General features: G+C 40.1%; 1 protein-coding gene across 5 annotated transcripts in view; it reads right to left on the reverse strand.

The window, feature by feature from the left end:
• Ube2q2 (ubiquitin conjugating enzyme E2 Q2) overlaps window positions 1-11,369 on the reverse strand; it is a 57,946-nt gene extending 46,577 nt beyond the window's left edge. For 2 of the 5 annotated variants that reach the window (XM_026400497.2, XM_026400495.2), the window contains exon 1: window positions 10,891-11,361. In XM_026400497.2, the coding sequence (XP_026256282.1) occupies window positions 10,891-11,079 (189 nt within the window). In that variant the 5' untranslated portion in view covers window positions 11,080-11,361. Of the gene's footprint in view, window positions 1-10,526; window positions 10,614-10,890 lie in introns of those variants that run through there. The other 3 variants (XR_003301844.2, XM_026400496.2, XM_026400498.2) reach the window with 3 other exon arrangements.
• Between the last annotated feature and the right edge of the window lie 4,162 nt (window positions 11,370-15,531).

Consider the following 15,531-nt stretch of genomic DNA (forward strand, 5'->3'; position numbering starts at 1 on the left):
AGGTAAGCTGTGCAGATTCTTAACTCACAGAAAACTGTGAGAGAACATTTGTTGTTTTAAACTGCTGGGGTTTTTTGTTACAAACCAATGTATCTATTGCTAATTCAAATACCATAAATTTCTAATATTTCATTCTATCACACAAACCAACTAAAATTTACAGAATTTTGCACAAAGAACCACTGCTTTGAGAACTATAAGCTCAATTATAACATAGCTGAAACCACACAAACTGAATATTTTTAAAAGCATTTTACCAAATATTCTTAAAAAAAAAAAAAAAAAAAACTACTGAAACAGGACATGATTAATGGTACCTAGTATACCTGTTTGTTAACAGTTTATTTTTGTGTTCCCATTCCTTTCTTACTGTGTCCCAGATATCTTTACAGGAAAAGGTAAACTATAATTAATCCCGTTTTAAGGAAAACCACTTGAGTATTGCCTCTTGGGAACATGCTGTGTAGACACAAATTTTTACTGTTTTAGTTTTGTATTTACTTTAGCCTTTGAAAAACAAAGCAAGACTAGACTTAGAACTTCAAAGTATAAGCGGGAGCTGGAGCTCAGTGGTAGAGCACTTGCTAAGCACATGTGAGACACTGGTTCAATCCTCAAACCACAAATAAAGGTGTTGTGTCCATCTACAACTAAAAAAAAAATTTTTTTTTAAACAAAATTCAATGTATAGATTAGTGTTTGTTTAAAAAACTTCTGCATGAGAAAAAAAGTACTGAGATTCCTCACAATCATATTAAAAAGAACTGGAAAAATCTTAACAGATCAGTTACTAAAACCTTTCTTTAACCCTGCACATAACAGACCTGTGCAATGGTTCTCAAAGTGGGGCGCTCAGACCCCAGGTCTAAAATTTTTACAAGAATATTAAGATATTGCCATTTTTTTAAAGAGACGAGAGAGAATTTTTTAAATATTTATTTTTTAGTTTTCGGTGGACACATCTTTATTTTATTTTTATGTGGTGCTAAGGATTGAACCCAGTGCCCCACACACGCCAGTTGAGCGTGCTACCACTTGAGCCACATCCCCAGCCCTTAATCGCCATTTTTATGGTAAAGATATCTGCATAAAAGTGCAAATACAGTGGTGGGTAAACCTACTGGTACCTTATCACAAATATAGGCAATGACACCATACTACTAATAGTCATATACTTAAGGTGTTTGAAAGGGAGGAAGGTCAGTTTTGCGTAAGAATGTCTATGATGATGGGCTGGGCTGTAGCTCAGAAATAGAGCGCTTGCCTTGCACGTGTGAGACCCTGGGTTCGATCCTCAGCACCACATATAAAATAAATTAATAAATATATATGTGTGTGCGTGTGTATATATATATGCACACACATATATAGGGGTATTTATCTTTAAAAAAAAGTCTGATGAAATGGCAAAAAATATTTTTATTAAATCTTGATCCTTAAATATGTTGTTTTAGTACACAGTAATCAAATAGGAAATATACATGAGCACTCCTACAGAACACTTGAGAAAAAGCACTTGTGTGATGTGAGGTGAACTAACCATGTTAATGAAATACTATTTTTACTTGAAAGGACAGGTGACTAACAAACAATTATTATGCTGACTTGGGGCTTTTTTTGGTTTTTGTGGGGTTTGGAGGTATGAAGGATTGAACTCAGGAGCACTTGACCACTAAGCTATACGCTCAGCCCCATTTTGTATTTTATTTAGAGACAGGGTCTCATGGAGTTGCTTTTTCTGAGGCTAGTTTTGAACTCACCATCCTCCTGCCTCAGCCTCCCGAGCCACTAGGATTATAGGCCAACTTGGGGTTTTGGAAGACATTTTTCTCAAAAATGAATAGAGATCCTGTCATTTTGAGGAAAACAAAGGACGGTATATATTGCCAAAAATAAAATTCAAGTTTTCAGGCAAAAACTCAGAATTCTGACTTTTATGAACTACTACAAGCCTGTAGCTTCCCAGGAGTACTGCAGTAAGACTGATGGTGATATCATACCAATGAACATAACCTTTTTTCCCTCTCCCTCTGGGTTTTTTTTTTTATTAGTTGTTCAGAACATTACATAGCTCTTGACATATATTTCATACATTTGATTCAAGTGGGTTATGAACTCCCATTTTTCCCCCATATACAGATTGTAGAATCACATCGGTTACACATCCACGTTTTTACATACTAGTGACTGTTGTATTCTGCTGTCTTTCCTATTCTCTACTACGCCCCCTCCCCTCCCCTCCCATCTTCTCTCTCTACCCCATCTACTGTACTTCATTTCTCTCCCTTGTTTTTTTTTCCCCCCTTTCCCTTCAGCTCCTCTTATATGTAATTTTGTATAAGGATGAGGGTCTCCTTCCATTTCCATGCAATTTCCCTTCTCTCTCCCTTTCCCTCCCTCCTCTCGTCCCTATTTAATGTTAATCTTCTTCTCATGCTCTTCCTCTCTGCTCTGTTCGTAGTTGCTCTCCTTATATCAAAGATGACATTTGGCATTTGTTTTTTTAGGGATTGGCTAGCTTCACTTAGCATAATCTGCTCTAGTGCCATCCATTTCCCTGAAAATGCCATGGTTGTCATTTTTTAGTGCTGAGTAGTACTCCATTGTGTATAAATGCCACATTTTTTTTTATCCATTCATCTATTGAAGGGCATCTAGGTTGGTTCCACAGTCTAGCTAGTGTGAATTATGCTGCTATGAACATTGATGTAGCAGTATCCCTATAGTATGCTCTTTTAAGGTCTTTAGGGAATAGTCCAAGAAGGGGAATAGCTGGGTCAAATGGTGGTTCCATTCCCAGCTTTCCAAGGAATCTCCATACTGCTTTCCAAATTGGCTGCACCAATTTGCAGTCCCATGAACATAACCTTTTGATATTGTATAATGAAATGTCTCAACATATAGAAGATCTCAATGAACCAATAATTTCTAATAGGGCTGGGGATGTGGCTCAAGTGGTAGCGCGCTCGCCTGGCATGCGTGCGGCCTGGGTTCGATCCTCAGCACAACAAAGATGTTGCGTCTGCCAAAAACTAAAAAATAAATATTAAAAAATTCTCCCTCAAAAAAAGAAATAAGAAGAATTTCTAATAGCCAATGCAATAATATCATGAAAGAATAAAAGATCCATTCAAAATTCAAGAAGGACCAAATTTTGCAGAGTATCAAAAAATAATATTCACAATTATGACTATTAATGACTATTAAAATATTTCTTTTTCCAACCAGGTATCTATGTGAGCTGGACTCCATTACAACCAAAACAAGATATCACACCACAATCTGAATATGAAAGTAAATGACAGAGTAGACAAAGAAATTAGGAGGGGAAATTAAAAAAAAAAAAAAAGTCTTTGCTATTTTTCTCACTAAAATTTTTGGTTTAGAAAAATTTTTTTCTATAAAAACATTTAACAATATGTATTAAGTTTAACGTTTTAAATATGTCTGTTTAAATTTCTAATGATAAATATCAAGATATAACTGACACAAAAAGTTCCTAAGGCCAGGCACAGTTTTTCAAGTCTGTCACCCCAGCAACTTGAGGCTGAAGGACCAGTTTCAAAATAAAAAAATAAACAGAGGACCAGGCAAGTAGCTTAGTAGTAGGTTCAATCCCCAATATAGGAAGAAAAAAAGAGAAAAAGAAAACTCCTTGGGCCATCAATACATTTTTTAAAGTATGAAGGAGTTCTTACCCCAAAACTTTTGAGAACTGCTGCCTTCCCCTCATTTCACTTCTACCTATCCCCACAGAACGTCTTCCTTGGAAGAAACCACCTTTCTTCACCAATCTGGTTCCACTGGAGCTGCTTTTTTGCTACCACCTCCCTTGACACAAAACCTCAATAAAAAAAACTCTAACAACCTATCCCATTCTCAGTGATAAACTGTCAGGTAGGTGAAGCCAGAAAAATCTGAGACTTTGCTGAGACTAAACTTCTCTCCAGAATAGACTACACTTCTCTCTTTCTAGGAGACCTGGAGTCACTGGAACAATTTGGCCAGTCAGGGTAGCCAGCATTCATCTTGCCAAAACTCGGAGAATACGTGGAGTCATACTGCTTCCTGGACGGCTGTATGTAGGTAGGTAACTATACTTTTGCCGTGACTGAGAAATTCATTTCATTGAACACTTGATATCATTTTTACCCATCTGATACACAAATGCTAGTACCTGGAAAGACGAAAAAAATAAAAGCTTCTATATGGTACAACGTACAATATAATTTGTTCCATCTCCAGAAACCAATTCAGCAATATGAACTGAAAGTCACCATTTTTAGGAACATTTCAAACACATTTCCTATATGCACAAGGATTCAGCTCTAGCTGTTGATGTTCAGAGCAGCAGCCACCTATATATCCAGTATTAGGAGATACAGCTGACTAGAGAGTTTAGTCATAAAACACACAATAATTAAAAGCACACAATAATTAAAGACATTGGAGAGGCCTAAGCTATGACATACCTACAATACTGCTAAATGAAAAAGATTACAAAACAACCTGACATTTTTCAAAAGGGAGAGGGAACATATATAAACATAGCAGAAAAAAAGATGATCACAAGATATTATATCAAAATTCTGATCATGGGGCTGGGGATGTGGCTCAAGCGGTAACACGCTCGCCTGGCATTCGCGGGGCACTGGGTTCGATTCTCAGCACCACATAAAATAAAGATGTTGTGTCCACCGAAAACTGAAAAATAAATATTAAAAAATTCTCTCTCTCAAAAAAAAAAAATCTGTTCATGTCTTCATCTATCAGGCAATTTTTTTCTAGTTTTGTTTATCTGGTTTCTAAATTTCTTACAATACAAATGTCTTGTTCCCCATATTATAAAATATCCACCACCACTCTTTTACTCAATGTTCAGCATAAACTCATCAAGTTCAAGGCTTGCTCAGTATAATATTTAAAAGACAATTTACTTTGAAAGGTATGTAAAATGGTGACAAATACTTAAACCTATAAATTAATATTTTCAATCTCTCATATATATAAACTTTGCAATTTTTACAAGGTTTATCATTTTTCTTGCAAAGATAGTTTCCTAGTTATTCCTCTTTAAAAGGACCTGTGATATGTCAGTTTTTAAACATTATATGGTACTCAAAAATCCTAGGCAGTTTTTCCTGCTGCGAATGTTTAAGCGCTTTCATCAGTAATGAAAATCTGAAAGACAAATACAAGTATCTAATTATTCAAGACCTTTATCTCTCCTCCATTCTACTATTAGTTTTATAGTGATGTTAAGGCTTGTAGAATGAAACTGTCTCTGTCCCCATAAAGTTTACCCATAGTGGACAAACTTTACACAAGTTCACTACTACCATCACCACTATAAAACTGTCCTATTCTGGGCTAACACAACTCAAGGTTAATCATAAAGATCTCTTTACCTGTCCCTGTTTTAGCAGTCTTTTTGTCTTGTCCAGAAATGCCATTTTTCTACATAAACCAACCACAGACCAACAACATGTCTACCTCAAGAACCAGCAAAGCTGGCCACCAGAATGCTCAGATTGGGGCATCCTTCCAAATGGAAGGATACAGCTATCTCTAAGGATTTTGTAATTTTTTGAAAACCAATGAGCATACTTCTTGTAGGTTCAGAGACAGCAGTGTTATGGAACACATTACCTTCACATTTTGCTGTTCAATAAATGTGGAATGGAGCATAAAGTAAATTGACAGAATTGACTATACAGTACCTTAATAAAATCTTAAATGCTTTGACAACATAAGATACCAAATGTGTGTATGTAGTTGTTTATTAATGACTTTACTACATAAAGGATGAAGTAATAACTGTGAGCCCACAAAAGCAGAGTAAAAAATGCTAACAGTCAAAGAAAAGTGCATACATACCTTAGTGATTTTTAAAATATGCTTAAATATTCAAAGACAGGAAGCAAATTACAGTTACTCAGAACATCATTCTTAAGTGAAATGAGGCAGAGAAAACAATGGCGCTGAAAAGGATTTGAACCACCTAAGCTACAGAAACCCAGTGAAAGGCTTCCATGGTTCTTCTGACTAGCCATCATCTTTCAGAATGATCTTTGGAAGATAATCCAAACTGCTGTTACAAAAACCTTGGTGGAAAGCCCTGTTTTATTACTCTCCAGTAATGCTTTGCATTTAGTAGTGAGTATTTCAATTCAATTTTCCACCCCCCAACTAGCTAACATTTACCTAATACTATAATCCTCCAGGTCTAAGTTTAGCCAAAACAACCACAACAAAAACACAATTTACTAAAAGACACACCACTCATGAAAGGGAAACCCAAGTTTCTTCTTCATATATCCCTTTCTTTCAAGGAAAAAAAAAAAAATAGGGAAGGGGGAGGATAGACGAATTTGGCCCTATATTATAAACTGATCAGATAAATGAGAAAACAATGATTCTGGATTGAAAGTACCATGTAAGAGCTTAAGACAGTCCTGATAACTGTAAATGTTTCTCTCAGAGTTTAATTTGGTTTTTCCTCCTGGGACAGGTTACCTTTCCAAAGAAAGGTCTTAGACTCCTTAGTCAAGATTAGTTCATTATTTCCTTTGTACAACTTGGGTGGGACTACTTTTTAATCAGTGTAAAAACCAGAAAAACAGGGGCCGGGGTTGTGGCTCAGCAGTAGAGCGATCGTCTAGCACATGCGAGTCGCTGGGGGTTCGATCCTCAGCACCACATAAAAATAAATAAAATAAAGGCATTGTGTCCAACTACAATTAAAAAAAATTTAAAAAAAATAGAAAGTCAAAAATGAAGGTTAACAGCATTGCCTTACTTCCCATAAAAAGCTGTCATAATAAAGCAATTTCAAAATAAAGTGTTATTCAGACACAAATGACACCATCACTTTCATATTTGTACAGTATAACTGTCAAAGAGGTTCCCTATATATCTCTTCTAGGGCAAAAAGTATTACCTACTTTATGAAGAAACACAGTAAAAAAAGTGATTTGCTTTTTTAGGTCCTAACTACTAAATAAAAACTGGTATGAGCGTGAGTGCGCACACACACCCTAGGCTTACATATTAGGCTTACAATTTAGTGTCTTGCTGTTGGAGGAAGGGCTTTTTGGCAAATAGAAATGTAAGTAGCTAAACAAAGAAATATTCCACCAAAATACTGTGGTAAATAGCCACTCGTGCAGAAAAAATAATGCTATGCAAATAATATAAAAATGAAGTTTCATTTGTTTATCACCTAATTTAACTTCTGGGTTTTTTTGGGGGGCGGGGGGGGGGGTTAACTCTAAAACAACAAATCCCTACCAAGAGTTCCCAGATGCTAAGTCCATAAAAGGAGTTGTCAGCTTATGTTAAACACTTCAAAAGGACTAAAAGAAAGTTATACACAAATTCCCAATAAGGCTGCACAGGTTATTAAAACAAGCTGCTTTGCTTTTTAGAAGTGATCATAGCAACATGGATCATATCCCTATTAGCACTGACTGGTAATTTGCCTTATTTTCTGAAAATGCAAAAACAATATTTAAGTATGTATAGCAGACAATCTTTCATGAGTTCACAGAAAACAATAAGAAAGACTCCTTGTGGTTGTAAAGAGCACTCTTTTCCCTTGATATTCAAATCAGGACAAATTTATAAAACAAGAAAAAAAAAAGAATAGGTCAATTCTCTTGGCCTACAGAGTAGAACATCTAAAATATATATATATATATTTTTTTACTTCCCACAGTCTTTCATATGTAGTCAAATTACAGATTTCCTATCAAGCCCTTAGCAACCTTTAAAATATTTAAGACATTATCCATGATACCTTCTTGATTTTATCTCTACACTTTTGACAAACTCTTGGCAGTTAACTTTTATTCAAACAGAATATAGCTTGAATGGTGGCTATACAGTCAATAAAACAAATATTTACACAGAAGATAAAAAGCACAATTATAGAATATGCTCCTGCCCAATTAAAAAAAAAAAGATTTTTAAGGACTTAAAACAATATAAACTACTTAAGAATATTTTTTTAAAAATAACCAAAACAGAAATAGTAAGAAATAAAGAAGGGAGAAAGGGGAAAATATCACCATACACTGAACATGACCCAAAAGAGTGACACATGGAAGAACAGATTGGGGTTGGGTAAGAGGTAGGAGTCAGGGACACATTTCACATGGTAAAAAGTTACACAGAAGCTTTAGGGGAAAAGAGTACAGTATCTTTAGAAAATAACAGGAACCCATAGATATGCTCATGTTTGTAAATAAATAACTAGTGAGATACCATTCACAAATATTACAAAAACTGCATAAGGATATGTCTTGGCGGTTCGGGGATATAGCTCAGTTGGTAGAGTGCTTGCCTCCCATGGAAAAGGCCCTGGGTTCAATCCCCAGCACCAAAAAAAAAAAAAAAAAAAGGATATGTCTTGCTAAGGGTAGAGAAAATAGTGCCTGGCATATAGAAGAGCTCAATAAATATTAGAGCTGTGTAAGAAAGGGAAATATTGGAGAAGGGGTCAAACACTTTAAACAAACAAAACAGCTACAATTTTTCACAGAATAACAAATCACAAACCCAGTAGAGAGGCCTCCAGCACTTGAAATTCATCACCATTTTTTCTTTGCTCTTTTCCTTCTAAGCAAATGGCATCAACAATTTTATCAAAAACACCCATGTTTAAAGAATTTTTATCTTTAGAGATACACATGGAAAGACAAGAGGAAGTGATATGTCTGAAATCTATTTCAAAATAATACAAGATGAGATACAGATGAAATATGACTGGGTAAAAGTTTACCAATGTTGAGAATGGATACATAGTTTCTCTACAATGTTCAAGAATTGTATGTTTGTCCCACTCACATTGAGCATCTATAATAATTATTTTCTAATAATGTCGTAATTTACTAGCAGCTCAATCTTAATAGTTTCTAACAGTAGTACCTGATCCTCACCAAACTGTTCTTTCTCTGTGTCTAATTCACTTCTGACTTTACTCCCAAAGTCACTGCCTAGTCTAGGTCATCATTCATTATCTGTCTATAGCAGATTTCTATCAGCCTCCAGTAGGGTTCTCAAACGGACACTGCTGGCATTTTAGGAGGGATAATTCTTCCATGTGGCAGACCACTTGAACATTACAAAACATTTGGCATCCCTGTACACCTGGCATTAAATGCCAGCACAGCAACCCCATCCACATAGGGATAGTCAAAACCACACATATATTTTCTGCAGTGCCACCCATCCTGGATGGCAGATACATTTCCCAATTTACCTGATTAACTTAGTGGCTCTCCACTGCATACAGAGTTCAGTTTCCAATTATTTAAATCAGCTGTACCTTTCCCTGGCCACACCCAACTTCTACCAAAATAATCACCCTCCAAGGCATCCAGGCCAGTCTCCTTACTAATATCGACTCTCTGCTCACACTACTTCTTGTTCCCCAGATTTGGAAAATTTCCCTCACCAGCCTAAATTCTGGACTTCAAGTCAGAGCATAAATTGTCCCTTACTAAGCAAACCACATTTTCTCAAGCTTTGGTGTCCTGTTTGGGTGGAGTTTCCTCTGTCTGGAATGCCCTTCCCTTAGCCTTCCAAAATTGTACTCACCTGTGGAAGATCAACTCCTCAAAGTTTTCTCAGAGGCTACCTCCCCCAATTCAAAAGTAGTTGCTCCCTTTAACTTTAGTTATCACACTGGGTTATAAAAAACTCTCCCTAGAAGTCTTGAGTGCTCAAAGCAGGAACCGCTCTGTCCAGTTTTGAAACCCCAGTACCCACAACAGAACACTGGGACATGAATCCTCTCCTCACTACAACACTAGATTGTAGTTTTGTTTTGTTTGGGGGAAGGGGGGGCGGTGTAAATACAGTACCCACCTTCTCCCCAGAGTCTGGTAACTTCAAGGCGTTTGCAAACCCCCAACAAGCTGCAGCCACTGGAGTAAACCCACGGACTCAACCAAAGGGCGTTAAAGACAACGGACTAGGTTTTAGCCATCCTGACTCCTATTATAAGAAAGAGTATATTCTGCATTTGGACCAATACCCTAAAATCCATTCCAAAACGAAAAGCTTCAGAATATACTTTTACGAAGTTATTTAATACTTCAATATTTTTCCAAGTTTTGAGCTTTCCGATTAAATGAAAGGAGTGAGCTCTTTTTAAAGTGTCTTTTCAGCGTTATAATAGAACATGACCTTTCTGAGCAGTAAACCTGGGCACGTATCTCCGGTCCCCATCAATGATTTTCGGGCTGAGGCACAGGAGAGGCTACGTAAACACAGCCGTCGCACCACCTGCCGCATCCAGGGCACAAGGCGCGTTAGCGCGGAGTGAGGTCGGGAAAAGGAATACTTCCAAGCAGTACCAGAGGCTGCGTCCTAAACTTTTTTTTTTTTTTCCTTCAATGAATCCGTTTTCAGTTCACCCTTACACACCAACTTAATTTTTTTTGTTGTTGAGCAAGCAGGCACGAGGGAAACCTGACGGAAGAATGAGTCGCTAAAACTTAAGGGCCGTTCTCCTTCCCCACCTGAGCTCAAACAACAGCCGGAGCTGACCCGCCGCGCCGCAGTTCCAGGAGCAGGCCGGCTGCGGGCGGCCATGGCGACCGGGCGAGGGCAGGGGCCGCCGCGGTCTTCGCTTCGGGTCGCGGCGACGGGGGCCGTGAGTGGCCAACAGCCCCCGAAGCCATCCCCGCGCCCTCCGCCTCCTTCTAGCCAAACCCGGAGCCGTCCCAGAGAGGCCTGGGCCAGGCCACTCGCCGGGGAAAGGGGCGGACCCGCCCCGCCCGGGGAGCCGGGGCCTCTCGGGGCAGACTCCCCTTTGTCCGAGGACTCCGAGCGCCCCCAGTTCGCCCTCACCCGGCCCCCAGGGGCTGCGGCCGAGCGCCTCACCGTGATGTTGCAGTGGAGTGTGAGCGGCGGCTGCGGTGAGTGCGGGCTGCCCGGCGGCGCCGGCGGCGGCACCAGGAACTGGCAGTGCAGTTCGTCCAGCTTCCAGCTGACGATGCGGAATCGCTCGTGGTTCTTGTCGAAGATGGACGCCAAGAACTTCAGCTCGGTCTTGAGCCCTGACACCGACATCTTCCCCTCATCTCCGGCAGGAGGGGTGCGGAAGGGGAGCTGGGCCCGGAGCCGCCGTCACGGCCGCGACCGCCCCGCGGGGCCGGCCCGGGCCGCGCTCTTGCGGCTCCGCCTCTCCCCGCCGCCGCGACCCGCGTCGGAGCGCGGCTGGAAAATGGCGAGGGGCGCGAGGCCTCAGCAGGCAGCTGTGCGGCGCCCGAGCCGCTGCTCCCTTTGTAACCGACTCCACCGGCAGGAGGCGGCGGCCCCGCGGCTTAAAAGGGTAACAGCGTCGCCGCCCCCGCTACCGCCTGGGAAAGGGCTGCCCCCGCCCCGCCCCCATAGCCCCGCGCGCCCCCGTTCCGGCGCGTGCTCGTGGCTAGTGCGCGCGCGCCCGGCCGCCCCCTCCTCGCCGTGACCCAGCCCGCTTCCGCCTACCCCATCTGCTCCGTGACTCGCACCCGCGGACCAGAAGATTGGGGCCAGGTGGCTCCAGGGCTCCGCACCAGAGGAGGAGCCGGAGACCCCCGCGCGTCCCCGGCCTGGGGCCAGACACGTGCGCGGCCTATTGCACCGGCCACGTTGGCGCTGCAGCGGAAGCACGCTGGCCGCTGGGGGCTGCTTACAGGCTTGGCCCTGGGTGAACCACTCACTCACCTGACTTTGGTGATAGACCAAGGTGCACGCCGTTTAGTTTCATCTCAACTACTCAAAATTTGATCAGCACCACAACCTCTATAGGCTCAGGTCTAAGGACTTCTCACTGAATGTGCTGCTGTCTCCTTTGCTCTCAGTCCATTTGCCGAAGACGATCATTTGGCCACGGCCAGCAGCTCCCTCCCATTTCCCATGATTTCCTCCTTTCCCTTAATCACCACCTTGAGCTCACTCTGACATTGTATCTTCTTCCCCTTCCCCCATCCCATCTCAAGTCTCTGTCTCTCCAGGAGTTCTTTGCCATTTCCCAGTTAACTCTCCTGCCCGCCAGAGGGTCCGAACCACCCAATCTAAAATATCCACCCAGACACTCTATATCACATCACTCTATACTAATTTATTGCTCTGCACCAATCACTATCTGGTATTTTCCTGTTTATTTTTTCTTTGTCTCTGCCCAACACAAGTGTCTTATTCAGAGCTGTATTCCCAGGATCTAGAAAAAAGACCTGTTACATAGCAAAGGCCATCTGAAATCCCCAGTAGTGAGCACAATCCCTGGCACATTCTAGGTGCTCCAAAAATAGATGAAGGACTGCAATTCAAAGGAATACAAGATAATTGGGAAGGCATAGTGTGTGCAGTAATGTGTACTAGAGGCAGGACCAGCTTCGGAGGTGTGTGACCCATGTATTTACACAGGACTTCTAACTTAGTAGGATCCAGTGCTTAATTTAGTGCTCTGCTGCCACCATCTTGAAATTCTTAAATTTCAACAAAGGGCCCTACATTTTTCTTTTACACTGGTCTCAGTCAGAGGTACCTAGTCCTCCATTGCCTACATGTCTCCTGCTTCATGATCTACAAGAGGTCTTTGGTCTACTGATCCCCTTAGGTGACAAAATACGGAACACAGGGAGGTGTTAAGTCCACTGAATAAGAAACATTTTTTAAATTTTTTATTTTCATTTACTCCTGAGTGTTATAACATGTTAAATTTGCTTCTCAGTCTTCAAAGGGTCACAAACAACCTTTGAGAATCTAATTAAAGCTATAATCCATCTTACCAGGAAAATACTTCTGCATATAAAATTTGCAATGACTCCAGTATAGACACTGGGATGGGAGAAAAGGTTTCAATCCTGAGCTTTAAGCAAGAAATAATTCAATTCACATGCTGTATCGGCATTAATGCTGGGTTAAACACAGTTGTGACTTGTCATTTTCATTTTCCTTCAGTCCCCAGTATTTAGGACCCTGACAGATATGGCAGTCATAAACAAGGATCTGAAGTAAAGGGGAACAACCTAGTCACAAATATGAGAAATAAAATGCCCTAAACAAGTTATTTAACCTATCTAAACTTTATTTCACCGCTAAATTGATGGAAGACAATAAAGAGATCCCTAAATTGCAATTTATTTGTATTAGTTATATCTCAGAAATATGTACAAGTATTAACAATCCTTTTTGAGAATCTACAATGTGCTTATGCCCTGATAGAGCTAAAAAGATGTTCCAAATTCAAGAAATTTAATATATAGCATCAAAAAACTTTAGACTGCAAGTAACAGAAAACTATGATTGAAAATTGCTTGAAAAATAAGGAAATGTATTGCTTCACATGATAGGAAGTTCAGAAGCAGAGCAGGCTCCAGGATTGGTTGATTTGAGCCTTTAAAATATCATCAAGAGCCCAGATTCAATTCCTTTGTCAAGCCGAAAGCAAGCTGGCTGAAACTTTTTTTTTTTTTTTTTTTTTTTGCAGGTCATATCCAGACTTAATATGCAGTGGCAGAAAGGACATATTCTTCCATATGTCCTTCCAAGACATGGGAACCTTTCCAAGAATCCTCCCAGTAGATTTCCCTCATGTATCATTGGTCAGAAATGACAAAGCAAACAAGCAAATAGATGGGGCCACTCGTTCGATTTCCAATCATATAGTATACAGTGGATGCTGAGGACTTACCACAGTATCTGATACAGACACATAAATAAAGACAGAATAGATGTGATGAGAGATTCAAACTACTGAACTACTAACTATCATGGGAGAAAGAAATTAATTCCAGATATTACTTGCATAGAAGTATAGCCATGCTCAGAGAATATTCAAGAACCCACTTGATTATACAGTACAGGAAGGGGCAAAGAGAAAAAGAAAGCTGAGAATTTTTTGACCAGATTTTTGGAGCCCTAACGTACCATGCCAGGGACCATAGTTTCATTTGGTGAGAGTCATCACTTTTCTTTAAATTAATTTATTTATTTGTTCTAATCAAAATGGGGCATGATTTTTCACTTCTCTGGTTCTACACAAAGTAGGGTCACACCATTTGTGCAATCATACATGTACCTAGGGTAATCATGTCCATCTCATTCCACTTTCTTTCCTATCCCATGTTCCCTCCCTTTACTTCCCTCCCCTTTGACCCATCCAAAGTTCCTCCACTCATCCCATGCTCCCCCCTGCCCCATTATGGATTAGCACCCACTTATCAGAGAAAACATTCAGCCTTTGGTTTTTTGGGATTGGCTTACTTTGCTTAACATAATATTCTGTAAATCCGTCCATTTACCTGCAAATGCCATAAATTTTATTCACTTTTAATGCTGAGTAATATTCCATTATATGTGTGTGTGTATATATATATATATATATATATCACAGTTTCTTTATCCATTCATCCATTGAAGGGCATCTAGGTTGGTTCCATAGTTTAGCTATTGTGAATTGTGCTGCTATAAACATTGATGTGGCTGTGTCACTACAGTAAGCTGTTTTTGAGTGCTTTGGGTACAGACCAAGGAATGGGATAGCTGGGTCAAATGGTGGTTCCATTCCAAGTTGTCTAAGGAATCTCCATACTACTTTCCAGATTGGCTGCACCAATTGCAGTCCCACCAGCAAAAAATGTATGAGTGTGCCTTTTCCCTACATCCTCACCAACAGTTATTGTTGCTTGCATTCTTGATAACTGCCATTCTGACTGGAGTGAGATGAAATCTTAGAGTAGTTTTGATTTGCATTTCTCTAATTACTAGAGATGTTGAACATTTTTTCATATATTTGTTGATCAGTTTTACTTCTTCTAAGAAGTGTTTGTTCAGCTCCTTAGCCCATTTATTGACTGGGTTTTTTTATGTTAAATTTTTTGAGTTCTTTATATATCCTGGAGATTAGTACTCTATCTAACATGTGTGTGGCAAAAATTTGCTCCCAAAATGTGGGCTCTCTCTTCACCTCATTGATTGTTTCTTTTGAGAGTCATCACTTTTAACATCAATCTGGCATTGGTGTACAAAAAGGATTACAGTAGGTTTAAAGGAGTGAAGTAGCCACCAAGAAGAGGCAGGAAATCCAGATTCTAGATGGCCTGACATGAATTCAATGGGATCATTTATACCCAGCTGTGAGGTTCTCCAGTGCCAAACAATAAAGAGCCTTTGGATTTGTCCAAATCAATAGTGAGAGAAACTGAAGTAGGGTAAGTGACTGTGGAAATAGAAAGGACCACCCTGATTCAAGGAATATTTCTAAGGTAGAACTGCTGGCTCCTTAAAGATGATGAGGGAATAGAAGGGGAGAAAATTTTGTTTAATTTCTAGAACAGGTAGCTGGAAGAGAGTGATTTCACTGACACAGCCAAGAAAAGATGTTGAGTTCAGTGAGCTAATGGTACTGCAGGTAAAGAATTTGTATCTTAGGCCTAAAGTTTATAAGGAAGCAGAGGATGGGATATATAATGTGGGTCAGCTATACATAGGTGATGGGGAAGCCATGGCCCCGGTGTCATCATTGAGTCAAAGGAG

Source organism: Urocitellus parryii, chromosome 6 (assembly GCF_045843805.1).
Source record: "Urocitellus parryii isolate mUroPar1 chromosome 6, mUroPar1.hap1, whole genome shotgun sequence".
Taxonomy (NCBI): Eukaryota; Metazoa; Chordata; class Mammalia; order Rodentia; family Sciuridae; genus Urocitellus; species Urocitellus parryii.